Consider the following 13,753-nt stretch of genomic DNA (forward strand, 5'->3'; position numbering starts at 1 on the left):
TTTATGACTGTTCAGTAAACCATTCGGCCCGCGATTTAGGCTGGATTTTAGATTTTGGCCCCTTCTCTGATTGAGTTCGACACCCCTACACTAGAGTGTAAGCACCATGAGGGCAGGCATTTTTGTTTTGTTCACTACTTATTCCCCAGTGCCTAGAAAGTGTCTGATATATAGTCAATGCACAGATATCTATCGTCCACCATTTTAAGTCCCTTCAATGGGTCTTTGTTCATAGTCCTATGCTGAGTAACTTATCTCTGAGAGTCTAGCCAGAGGAATAGTCCAAATTCCAGGGAAAGAGGTGGGAGGAAGGAGAGATAGCCAGGACTGGTTGGAGAGCAACCCTAGGAGAGTTGCTCTGTGCCCTCCCACCGCCTCATTCCCTCTCTGGCCCCCGTACCTGGGCTCTGTTCTGGAAGACACCCAGAAACAACGGCTCAGGCCTCAGTCTGAACTCGGGAGTAGTGGCTGGAACCTGTGAGGTGTGTTTGTGTACTTCCTTGGCAGGCTTTGGGTTTTTAGAAACAAGTGAATCAGAGAACTGACTACCTTCTTTTAGCTTTCTCTTTTAAGAAACGTATGGCTTAAACAATTGAAAATGTTATCCTTGGTGCCTTTGGTTGACTCTTACTGATCAAGAGGACATAGTTGCTATTTGATGCAGTCAGGACAACTCTTCCTCCTAAGGTAGTTTGAGAGTCATTCTAACAAATGAGCACAGAAATGTGTAATAAGATCAAAACAAAAGAAATCGCTTCTTGTCTTCAAGGCACTTTTGTTAGCATTGATATTGATGGTTTTCATCTAACTAATGGACCCAAATGAATCATGTAAGCCCTTTATGAAGTTCGTCAAAGCCACGGAAATGGGGTGGGGTGTCTTTCTAGTTTTGAGTGTCTTCCTTGGTTCAGTTGTTACTTCAACTATAACAAAACCATAAGCCCCTTCCTTCTGGTTTGCTGGTCAATTACAAATAGATCGGAAAGCAGCAGATTTGAGGTGGAACAACTTTCAGCATTATTTGCATGTTAGCATCATTCCCAGGTAGTGATAATGAGCAACTAACTCTAGGTTTACAAGTTCCCCTGGAGTTGCTAGTATCTTGAATTTCTTTCCATTTATTTTAGGAGTAAAAGTCCCTCGCAATTTTCGACTGTTGGAAGAACTCGAAGAAGGCCAGAAAGGAGTAGGAGATGGCACAGTTAGCTGGGGTCTAGAAGATGACGAAGACATGACACTTACAAGATGGACAGGGATGATAATTGGGCCTCCAAGAGTAAGCGTCGAGCTACGGCTATAAATGTCAATGTCTTAAATTCACTGTGCCTCCTTTTAAAAAATATTAGTCTTATCACGGAAAAAGCTCACCAATGGTATATTTTCTGAAATGTGGCTATTCTTTTTTGACCAGTTTCAGTTTATATATTTGAACCTCCTCTGATGCTGTTTAATCCCTCTAAATGGTAAGCAAAAACCTGTTTAGACTCGTAGTGTGAATTTACATGACAATGTAGACAGTGAGGTTTGAGGTAATTGTACCCTCAGATGTAGTTTAGAACAAATTCTTGGGTTTATCAGATAACAAAGCCAACATTCCTGAAGACAGTGTCCAGATGAACCTTGGAAAGCCTTCACAGCTGTGGTTTTTATTCATTGTTTCCCAGTCTAATAAGCGTCTGTATCCTAGTTTTGGGGACCATTCAATTAAGGATCTTGCCTGCCTGGTCCGCTCTGATCTGTTTGAGGCACTGTTAGGCCCAGAGGCCTTTGCAAAGAAGACACAGTGGAAAATGACCTCTGTTTTCAAGCTTTGTGATTTGAGAGTTCCCAGTCTTCATAAAATCAGCTAACCTTTTTTTTTTAACGACACATAGTAAGCCCACCAGGAATTTCATTTCATTATCATTAGAACCTGTTGTTAGGTGCTACTATTATGGGCTTGCATTCTGTTCTATAGATGAAGAAACAGACTCACAGATGTTATTTGCCCAAAGTCATGTGGCTGGTAATTTCCAAAACAGGTCTAACTCCAGAGCCTGCTCTCTTAACCATTCCTGTTACATTGTGTCCCTCCGGTTTATAATTTGAGTTTTCCTCTGTTCCCATTCTAGTATTATCCAGTCTAGTAATGTGATGTAGGAGTGAAGAAATAGAAAAATGTGATACATTTTTCAGACAAGCAGTAGGAGATTCTGCCTGAATGCAGCTGGGCCTTTCCTGTGTCTGCTTGTGCTTAAGGATGATTATGTTCATTCTTTTCTCTGCATGTAAGGCTGTGCACCACCTCTGTAGGAGATTGAGAGTCACATGGGATGTGGCCCCAACCAAAAAGAAAGTGGCCTGCTCATAAAATGTTAGGACAATTTAACGTGATCACCACTAGACTACGGAGACGTGTTAGGACAATTTAATGTTGATCTTAGGCTGTCACACACTCATGACAAGTGACTAACTTTGCCACTTAATGTTACCTCTTGAGTCATTTTTGTAACACTATAGTTTTGTTTTAGAGGTTTAAAAAAAATGTTTTTATTCATTTCTTTTTAAAAAAAAATATATTTCTTTATTGATTTCAGAGAGGAATCGAATTAGTGCAACTATCACTAATTTCAAAACATTTTAATTATCCCAGAAATAAGCCTCATCCCTATTGGCAGTCACTGCCATTCTGCCCCCCACTCCTCACCCTTGACAGTCACTAATTTACTTTCTATCTTTCTGAATTTATCTGTTGTAGACATTTCATATAAATGGAATTATATAACATATGGTCTTTTATGACTGACTTTTACTTAGTATAATGTTTTCAAGGTTCTTCCATGTAATAGCATGTGCATTTTTATGACTGAATAATATTCCATTATGTAGATATACCATATTTGTTTACCCATAAATTAGTTGATGGATATTTGCATTTTTCCAATCATGAAAAATGCTGCTATGAACATTTGTGCACAGGTTTTTGTGTGGCCTAATGTTTTTGATTCTCATTATGTCTAGGATGGAATTGTTGGGTCATACGGTAATTCCGTGTTTGAGATGTTAAAGAACTGCCCAAACTGTTTTCAAAGTGGCTGCCCCATTTTACATTTCCACCAGCAACGCAGCAGAGTTTCCATTTCTCTGCAACCTCACAAGTACTTGTCATTGTCTGTCTTTTTACTCCTATAATTTTGATTGCCCTGACTTTGCAAAGTTGAAAACAGAGTCATAAAAGGAACTATTTGCTTCTAGGTGGTTCCTATGACGAGTATGTTTTATAATTAGAATACAAGATATATGCAGTTGTTGTTTTTTAATGTATTTTATTGATTTTTTTTTACAGAGAGGAAGAGAGAGAGATAGAGAGCTAGAAACATCGATGAGAGAGAAACATCTACCAGCCGCCTCCTGCACACCCCCTACTGGGGATGTGCCCGTAACCAAGATACATGTCCTTGACCGGAATCTAACCCGGGACCTTTAAGTCCACAGGCCCACGCTCTATCCACTGAGCCAAACCGGTTTTGGCAAGATAAAATGCAGTTTTTAAAGCATCTAATAGAGCACTTGAGTAAATAATTCCCCTACTAAATTTTTACTGTTGTATTATTAAAAAGAAAATCCATTAAAATTTAAAAGAAGTAGCCCTAGCCAGGTTGGCTCATGGTTAGAGTGTTGGCCCATGGACTGAAGGGTTGCGGGTTTGACTCTGGTCAAGGGCACATGCCTTAGTTGCAGGCTCGATTCCTGACCATGGTCAGGGCGCGTGTGGGAGCACGTTGTGTCTCACGTTGATGTTTCTTTCTCTGTATCTCTCCCTCACTTCCTCTCTCTTTAAAAATCAATGGAAAAAAATATCTTCGGGTGAGGATTAAAAAAAATTTTTTTTTTTAAGTATGCCATATGATCCAGCAATTCTGCTGGGAAATAACTCAGTTATCTTGAATGTATTGGCCAAAAGCCTACATAAACAAAGTTTTTTCATGCAGCATTTTCAACAGTAGCAAAATATTAAAAACTGCCTATGAGTCATTCAATTGACTATATTATGTACTGTTCAACTGTTGAAATGAATGAAACAAATTTATGTGCTGCAAATGGGACAATCGCTATGATATTTAAGTGAAAAAAAGTGAGGTGCACTGCTCTTCCTCTTCCTCTTCCCCGCAGTGGCCAGAGGTGACTTATGAAAATTGTTTTCTATTCACTTGACCCAGAAAAACCCACAAAATCTTGCAATCAAGGCTCAAATCTTCCTGTTCACTTTAAAAACACTCATGAGATTGCCCAGACAATCAAGGTTATGCATATTTGAAAAGCCACCAAGTATCTGAAGGATGTCATTTTACAGCAGCAGTGTGTGCCATTCCGTCGTTAAAATGGTGGAGTTGGTAGGTGTGCCCAGGCAGAACAGGGGCTCAACGCAGGGTTGGTGGCCCAAAAGAGTGCTAAATTTTGGCTGCATAAGCTTAAAAAAATGCAGACAGCAATGCTGAACTTAAGGGTTTAGATGTAGATTCTCTAGTCATTGAACACATCCAGGTGAAAAAGGCTCCGAAGAAGCAACACAGGTCCCACAGAGCTCCTGGGCGGGTTCCCATGCATGAGCTCTCCCTGCCCAGTGAGATGACCCTCACTGAAAAAGAGCACATTGTTCATAAACCAGAAGAGGGGGTTGCACAGAAGAAAAAGCTGAAGAAACAAACACGGTCCCAGAGTAAATTCAGCATAAAATAAATACTAATAAAAGGAAAGAAAAGAAAGGAGGTGCAAAGCAGTGTACAGAATATGGGAGGGGGCCATGGTGGGGATGGGGCCATGGTGGCAGAGGAAAAGGTCATACATTAATACTTGTGCTCTTGTGTGCTTCCAGTACTTTGGGGAGTACATAGAAGACATTGGTGACTGTGATTTGCCTTCTTCCAAAGGGATCTGGCTGGCTGGAGCCAGGGTGGAAAGGAGACTTATTTTTTACCAAGTATCTTTGAGTACTCCGAGTATGCTTTATTTATATGTGTATGTTAGCTATTTGAATGCTTCTTTTTTTTTTTTTAAGGAAAGCCAGTTCTCCAATCCTAAATCCATCCGAGTCAAGTGCCCCTTGTAAAATTCAGGCAAATGTCCGGCTGTTCCCAGCATTAGATGTGCAGTTCTGAGCACAGAGGTGCCCGCAGTAGCCAGGTCCCAGAGCAGGTTTCTCCACCTCAGCAGCGATGTACTGGGCTGGATCATTCTTCGTTGTTGGGGAGCTGGCCTGTACATTGTGGGATGTTTAGTGTGGTCTCTGCACACCATATGCCAGTAGTACCTCCCTCCCCCAGTTGTGACAAAAACTGGTTGTTTTTGTGGGTACACAAATACATATCCTTTTTTTCTTTTTTCTTTTTTTTGTCTTGAGGGAAAGATTTCAATCGAGGCAAAATGTAGAAAAGCAAGCAAGAGTTTATTGACTGTAGCAAAACTATATATAGGAGAGTAAAAAAGGAAGGGCATAGGAGGAGGAACAGGAGAGCCGAGGCTGAGTTTGCTTTGGCTCACTGGAAAGTCAAATGATAGGGGGCCTTAGAGACAGGGTTAGGGCATTAGCCTGGGACAGGCTGCTGCCGCCCTTTGCTCTGGTTGAGTCTCATGAGGTCCCTAGAGGGTAGGGCTACCTGCCTGTGGAGCAAGGAAAGGGGAAGGGAATGGCATGGGTGCTCCCTGGAGAGAGAGGAGCCAAATACATATCCTTTTTGATACGAGTGAGGCCTTGCTCAGTATAACATTTTGCAACACTTTCTTTCACTCAACAAATGATGGATGTCATTCCACATCAGTGCATATTGACCTGTCTATTTTAATAGCTTCAAGTTACATATCTGATGGATGAATATATTCTCAAATTTTTAAAAAACAAAACAGTATGGAGTAAGAAGTTCACTTTTCCCCTTAACGCTTTGTGTCAGGAAAAGAAAAACCATACTAGATTTATCAACAAAGATAATTTAATATAGGAACTTAATCAAATAAATGTTGGACTGAAAAAAAGCATAAAAGGTACACTGTAGGAACGCAAAGATGACACTATAGAAAACAGCCACTCTCGGGCTGGGAGGGCAGGGGCGGAGGCCAGAGGGACCGGTTAGGAGAGCGCTAGCGGCCAGAGCAGCTCTTCCTGCCAAGAGGAGGGGCTCATGCTGGGGTGACCGCCGACAAAAACAGAGAGTGAGTGGGAAGGGGCAAGTGTCTCTTTTCCTTTGTATTTTATTAGTATTGTGTGGTGAGCTTGACAGTTTAGTCTTTAGGTTGTAGGATATTCCTGTAGCACTAGGATTGAATAGAGAAATGAATAATTACTATGGCCTCTAGATGGGTCCTGTGGCTCACTCAGAAGGATACTCTGACTGGTGGGCAGGGCAAGTTTGTGTACAAAGGAAAATGGTGTCTTGTCACTGCCTGGAGGGCGTGTGCAGGTGCTGGTTAGTAAGCTCCAAGCCCACCTTTCTCTGCTCTTCTTGTAGTACTACAAACTACGTCTTTCCTTTGTCCTCTGGCTTCCTGTTGGCTTTGTCTGTTGAGGACATAGGAGAGGGCCTGAATGGCAGGGAGAAGGGACTGTTCTGTCTCTCCACTCTGGTAGCAGCCCTTCGTTCAGGCATCACCTGCGGTTCAGCTCGGCTTTGGGAAACACTCCCCAGCCCGGCCTCACAGCACCCCTCCTCAGAGTTCTTTGTTCAGCTCAGAAACCACTCCTGTAAGCCTCTAGGTCTGATCAACTGCAGCCTGTTCCCTGTGTTCCCCAACCTTAAGGTTACTACCTGCTCCCTGCAGTTATTGGCCCTGTGTTAGCTCATGTTCTCTTTATATATATATATATTTATATATATTTTTTACAGACAGAAAGGGAAAGGGATAGAGAGTTAGAAACATCGATCAGCTGCCTCTTGCACACTCCACACTAGGGATATGTCCACAACCAAGGTACATGCCCTTGACCGAACTGAACCTAGGACCCTTCAGTCCCCAGACCGACACTCTATCAACTGAGTCAAACTGGCTAGGGCTCATGTTCCCTTTTCAAAGTTCTTTTAGTCCAATGACACTGATGTAACTGACTCCCTATATTAAATTCTCTGTTAAAATACCTAGTGCCATGTCTTTTCTCCTGGTATACCCCTTACTGCCACATTTAACTATAAGTTTTGAATTGAGTAGTGGGTAATGTTTAGATGACCTAGTATCACCATTTTATTATATGTTAATTTAGATTTTATAATTTTCTTTGCATTTTTTAAGTCAATACTGTTTCCATTTATTCATATCATACATTTTTCAAATAAATTTTAATTTATAATTGTCTAACAGAAAAGTTGCAAAAGTAGTACAGAAAGTTCCCATACACTTTCCCTCCTGTTTTCCTCATTGTTAATATATTAGTGTTCTAGTGTGGTACATTTGTAAGAACCAATGAACAAATATTGATACATTATTATTAACTAAAGTCCATAATTTATTCAGGTATTCTTAGTCTTTACCCTATGTCTATTTTCCGTTTCAGAATTCTACCCAAGATACTACATTATATTTTGTCGTCATATCCTGGGCTCCTTGAGACTGTGACAATTTCAGGTTTTTCTTGCCCTTGTTAATATTGAGGGGTACTGGTCAAGTATTTTATAGAATTTCTCTCTGTTGGAATTTGCCTGATGTTTTTTTCCTTATGGTTGGGCTGGATCGTGTGTGTGTGTGTGTGTGTGTGTGTGTGTGTGTGTGTGTATACATATATACATATATACATACATATATATATATATATATATATATATATATATATATATATATAATATTTGTGTCTAGGAAAAGCTTGTAATCTCTAGGCTATGGACCTGTTGTGCCTAATGGAGAAATAGCCTGTGTGCACATAAATATACCCAAAGTTGGAGGGAGGCATCTGTTTGCTTTTATAGATTGTACATATTCTGCAACTTGCTGGCTATACCACCAGCTCTGCCTTGGCTGTGTGCGTGCGTGCTCTGCCTCAGCCTTTAAAGAGGCTACAAAGTACCCGATTATATGAATATGCCACATTTAGTCAGTCCCTTGCATGTAGACATTTAGATTATTTACAGTTATTTTATTTTATTTTTTTATTGGTTTTCCACAGAGAGGAAGGGAGAGGGATAGAGAGCTTAGAAACGTTGATGAGAGAGAAGAAACATCGACCAGCTGCCTCCTGCACACCCCCTACTGGGGATGTGCCTGCAACCAAGGTACATGCCCTTGTCCGGAATCGAACCTGGGACCTTTCAGTCCACAGACCGACAGTCTGTCCACTGAGCCATACCGGTTTTGGCAGCAGTTTATCTTTTTAATTTATTAATACTGGCTTAAATTTTGTTAAAGAAAGAAACAAAGATCTATGTTTTAGGAGTACTGGAAGGCCATCAGTTGAAGACTGAATTTCACAGTCTTGGATCCCATGTAGAGAAAAAATAAGATGAATTTTCACACACACACATAACACACTGTAGTTTCACTCTTGGAACTTTGTTAATCTACTCCACAAAATCCTTTATCAACAAACCTCAATATATCCAAATCAAAGAATTTATCTAAAAGAGGGGGCAATAAAATAAGAGGTTCTAGGCAGAGGGAGAACCAAGGATATAGAACCCACTTAAGTCTGACCAAATAGCACCTCATGGATTCCTCTTCGTCTAGCTCAAGTTCAGAATCTGGGGAGTCCCCTGGATAGGGCACAAACACAAGGTTAATATTCTAACTCATATCCAAATTACAGGGAAAAAAACCCTGTTTTTATTAAAAAAAAATCATACTTTGGGCCAAAACCGGTTTGGCTCAGTGGATAGAGCATCGGCCTGCTGACTGAAGGGTCCCGGGTTCGATTCCGGTTAAGGACATGTACCTTGGTTGTGGGCACATCCCCAGTGGGGGTAGTGCAGGAGGCAGCTGATCGATGTTTCTCTCTCATCGATGTTTCTAACTCTATCCCTCTCTCTTCCTCTGTGAAAAATCAATAAAATATATTGTTTATTAAAAATCATACTTTGGGCTTTTTAATGACCCTTCAGGGATCTCTATGTTCACCTGAGTTGAGCCATTTTATACTGTGTTCCAATGAAATTTCCAGTTGAACATCAGTGGTCAGAACTTAGTGTTTCTTTTTTTTCTTTCTAAGAAATTAGTCATAGCATGGATGTTTTAAAATTAGACTTCATAGTGTCAAAAGTAGTATTAATATTTCATCTGTGTAATAATCAGAATCCTATTAATAAACTGCCCACCTTTTTAACCATTTTTATATTATTGTTAATAGATATCAGTGGCGATACAGATAAGCCACAAACATACCAGTAGTTTAATATATTAGTGCATCAGAGCCTTCAAAATGTGGTATCAAATATTTCAAAGGACTTTGTGACTTTGGCAATTACCTTGTGCCCATACCCCTAAGGGCTTTTTATGTAAGAAATTCTGTCTTTGAGTTTTATGACAGACAAACCAGTGAGCATGAATGCAGGACACACACAGGGATAGATTTGGGACCCATGTAGTGAACAGATACTTAGTGTGTAGCTGCTGATAGATGTGCTAGGGTAGACCTTTTACATTTTCCATAAATCTGTGTGGAAATCAAGTCCCCGTTTACTTGCTACTTGTTATGTTTACTGAGTGGGGTTTTTTTCCTCTGAGGACACTCCTTAATGGCAGCAAGCTGCTCATTTTACATTAATATGAAGGGCAACTTTCATTCATGCAGCGAACATCTGAATACTAATTCTGTTGGGGTCCTGCTCTCCTTGTTCTGTGTTTGGTGAGGGAGGTCTGACACCAGCCTGGCTGTGAGTCTCCAGATGGCGGGTGGGGGGGCGGGCGGGATGCTCAGGGTCAGTGGGACTTGTGAGAGGAGAGTTCTCTTGAGCCTGGGAGCTGCAGGATGCAGAGGAGGGGCTGGCATAAGGGCCCCAAGATAGATCTTGGCGTGTTTGGTGAGTAAGGAGGCCAGCGGGCCTGGACGGGGAGGCAGAAAATAAAAAGAGAGGAAGGCAAGGGTGCAGAGGGTCCGATTCAGAAGCTTTGGTTTCCTTCTCAGGTAACTAGGAGCCAGTGGAAAGGCTCAGCCTGAAAGGACGGTTTCCAGATTTGAAAGGTCAGTGAGGTTGCTGTGTGAGGAACAAGTTGGAGGGAGCTGGAGGAAAACCAAACTTGGAAGATTCAGATGAGGTGGTGGAGGAAAGTGGATGGATGTGAGACTTTTTGATGATTAGAAGGTAGGGGTTCCGGAAGAGGGAATCATGGATGGCTGCTAGGTTTTTGCTTTAACTAACTGCCAGATGGTGGAGCAGGTTGAGGGTGGGTGGAAATGCAGATTTGAGTTTTGGTTTTGTTATAGTATATAGTCTCTGTAAGTGGATGTGAAGGGTTTCTACAGGTATATTATCAATACCTTCTGAATCTTAAAATATGTTTCAATTGTTTGTTTGTTTTAGGTGTTTTTTTTGTTTGTTTGTTTTTTAGAACAGGCCAGTATCTAAACCAAACATCTCAAACTCTAAGGTTACCACAGGCCAAATAAACAAGGTTTAAGTTTCTGTGAGCTGCCCTGGTTGGTTTGGCTCAGTGAATAGAGAGTAGGCCTAGGGACTGAAGGGTCCTGGGTTCAATTCTGATCAAGGGAACATGCCTGGGTTGAGGGCTGTGTCCCCGGTAGGGGGCATGCAGGAGGCAGCTGGTCAATCATTGATGTTTCCATCTCTCTCTCCCTCTTCCTTCCTCTCTGAAATAATATATTTTTTTAAAAGCTTAGGTGGGCTGCAAAAAAATAAAAGCTTCAATTTTCATCGAAACAGGTTTATTTTCGATAGAGACATGCTGAATACAAAGGGCTGAAATAAATGAGTAATCGTTAACATAAAATAATAGAACATTTTAATAAAAATTAATATTTTTTCTTGAACATTAGTTTACCAGGCACTTGTAAGCTAACGTTCAAGAAAAAATATTAATTTTTATTAAAATGTTCTATTATTTAGTAACTGCACAAATTAATATGCGTAACTCAAATAAACCTATTTTTCTTGTTCTCCGAATTGCACACACCAAACAAGTCAATCTAAGACTAATGATGTGGCAATTGACTGCTAAAATATTCGCTGCTAATATTAGTGGAGAGATATGGTACGCCTGCACATAAGGGAAATGAATGCAACGTGATTATAGTAATTAGCGAATGTTGTAGTTTGTTATTAATAATGATGTATAACAGGATATTGTAAAAATTAAGTTACTAATTTTTTTTTATTAAAACGTTTCTTACCTACCATTATATTGGCTGGGCCGCAAAAATATTTGTTTTGGGCTACAAGTTTGACTTGCTGGTTTAGACACATCCTTTTCAGGGATTTAAATCACATCTTCTAATTTTATTTTTCCAAGGACCGCTAGATGTCGCTGTTTACACAAGAACAGTTATTTGTGCAGCATGCAGTGAGGGAAGGGCACAGGTGCCTGAGAAGGGAACATAGGAGGGACCTCCTGATGGGGAGACGCCACACAGTGTGGTCTTCAGGCACAAGTGATAACAATGCGATTTAATACAAGACAGAAAGCTGTGGATTAGCCTTCTGTCCTGTATAATAATTGAACTGGGGGTGTTTGACTAGGTAATGTTTGAACAGGTCTTACAGGTAGGTAGCTCAGGTGAGGGCAGGGTACTGTAGGCAGAAGGAACGGCCTGGCAAAGGCAGCACGTTTGACTGCTTATTGGGTAGACATTGCAGTGGAAAGTTCATTGACGTGGGCTTTGGATTTTTCCAGTGTTTTCCCAACAAAAGCACGGCTGGTGTTTGAAGAAGGAATATTTTTTATGCAGGCCTGATGACCTTGGACACCACACACACACACACACACGCGCGCACACGCGTGCTAAAGACTGGCAATCTCTTGGGCAGTTGTAAAAATAGCAAGGGAGGGTTGGTACCTGCCCGCTAGATCCCTTGTGCAGTGCACAGCCCCAGAGTGATGATGAAGTGGGAAAGCAGCTCTCATATCTGTAACCTTCTGCACCCCACCCCTGCCTTCTGCTTAATTTTGAAGTTCTGTAAAGAGGAGATGCCTATTCTGTGCTTTGGACATATTGACACAATGCATTGGCTCTGATCCTGGAGTGAATAGACACACAGTGTGGCTTCCCAGAATAGAGAATACCTCTTAGCACACCATCCCCACAGTGGAGGGCAGCTCTGCAAAGTAGAAAAATTAACATAAAAACAGTCCACCTGATTGGACTTACTAATACTAACCTAAGGCTTTAGCGCCTGGCTGGAACGGCTCAGTTACTTGAGTCTGTCCTATGCATCAAAAGGCTGCCAGTTCAGTTCCTGGTCAGGCACATACCTGGATTGCAAGTTCAACCCCTCACTCAGGGCACCTGATCAATGTTTTTCCCTCCCCTCTTCCCTCCCTCCCTCTCTCCTTGTCTCCCTCTCTCCCTCCCTCCCATTCTCTAACCATGTCCTTGGGTGAGGACTTAAAAAAAAAAATTTACTGATGCTAACTTTTATAATACACAGGCACTGGTATAGGGACTAGTTACTACTGCCTTACCAAATAGCAGGTAGATGCGTAATGGAAGCAGGTGCACCCGTTCTGCAGTCGGGGTATTGGGCTCCAGAAGGTCTGCCTTTTTGTTGAATTCTCTGTAATTGCCTGATATCTCTGCCCTTCTTTTCCAGACAATTTATGAAAACCGAATATACAGCCTTAAAATAGAATGTGGACCTAAATACCCAGAAGCACCCCCCTTTGTAAGATTTGTAACAAAAATTAATATGAATGGAGTTAATAGTTCTAATGGAGTGGTAAGTTGTTTTTTCTGCCCCTGCTTGTTCCCCGGGATTGAGAAATGCCTTGTACTTTTAGGCCTGAGCCCACGTGTTCCTTGGTTATATGATGACATATATTGTAGTATGGACATTTGGGGTGGGCTGGCACTGTGCTTGTCAGTTTGATATATGAGCTCACCAGTCCTCGTGTTATACCCCGAGGGGTAGAAATGAGGACACAGGCACTGAGGCGAAAGATCTCGCCCAGGGTCACACTTTTACCTTGTGGCCTAATTTGTGGACCGCTGGTATATAAATTTTATTTTAATGTCCTTGCTTTCTTTAACTTATTTTTACTGCCATAAATGAAAACCAGTCACACTTGCCATAAGGCAGTAATGGCAATAAGAAATATTACAAAACCGAAGCAAAGTTAATAAATTTTTCCTCCTTATGTTCTTTGCCAAGGGCTTGGAGCCTTTGAGGCCTGCTCTCCTGTTCAAAGGGGAGATCAGCAGGTGTTGGAGGGTGTGGCATAAGTTAACTTCACTTGAGCTAAGCCTTCATTTTGAGGTGTTCCAAAGATTTAAAGGGTTGTGTGAAAAGATGTGAGCCTTGTACTGTGTGTTCAGTGTTTAATGTTGTATCCAAGTTCCACCTGAAGCCCAGAACCAGAACTTGGCCCAAGCTTTGGGAAATTCTTTTAGGGATTGCTGCGTTAGCTTGAGAGGTTATGACTTTGAGGCAGGCCCTGTCACTAGAGCTTGGGTCCAGGCCCCCGTTGTCTCTGCTCTTCCGACTGCCCCACACATCTTTGTCATCCACCACCTGGGTGCAGAGGCGACGAAGGACAGCCCGCCCAGAAGCAGGTGTTCAGAGCTGGTTGGGTTGAGTCTCGCCAAGTATCAGGTCATTTCTCTAAGGGTGGCTTTACTTACCCATAAGTT

At 41.6% G+C, this 13,753-nt stretch overlaps 1 protein-coding gene and 1 pseudogene across 3 annotated transcripts in view; both read left to right on the plus strand.

Moving 5' to 3' along the window:
• Nucleotides 1-13,753, plus strand: part of UBE2V1 (ubiquitin conjugating enzyme E2 V1) — a 33,445-nt gene that overhangs the window by 17,867 nt on the left and 1,825 nt on the right. The window contains exons 2-3 of one of the 2 annotated variants that reach the window (XM_084887133.1): nt 1,128-1,276; nt 12,717-12,842. In XM_084887133.1, coding sequence (XP_084743259.1) covers nt 1,128-1,276; nt 12,717-12,842 — 275 coding nt within the window. Of the gene's footprint in view, nt 1-1,127; nt 1,277-1,322; nt 1,464-12,716; nt 12,843-13,753 lie in introns of those variants that run through there. The other variant, XM_084887134.1, reaches the window with a different exon arrangement.
• On the plus strand, nt 1,474-7,732 carry LOC311624219 (large ribosomal subunit protein uL22-like; annotated as a pseudogene). Its single transcript, XR_014797057.1, has 2 exons — nt 1,474-6,755; nt 6,882-7,732. The product of XR_014797057.1 is annotated as a large ribosomal subunit protein uL22-like (transcript).

The sequence above is a fragment of the Pipistrellus hanaki genome (genome assembly GCF_964339955.1).
Source record: "Pipistrellus hanaki genome assembly, chromosome: 6".
NCBI lineage: Eukaryota > Metazoa > Chordata > Mammalia > Chiroptera > Vespertilionidae > Pipistrellus > Pipistrellus hanaki.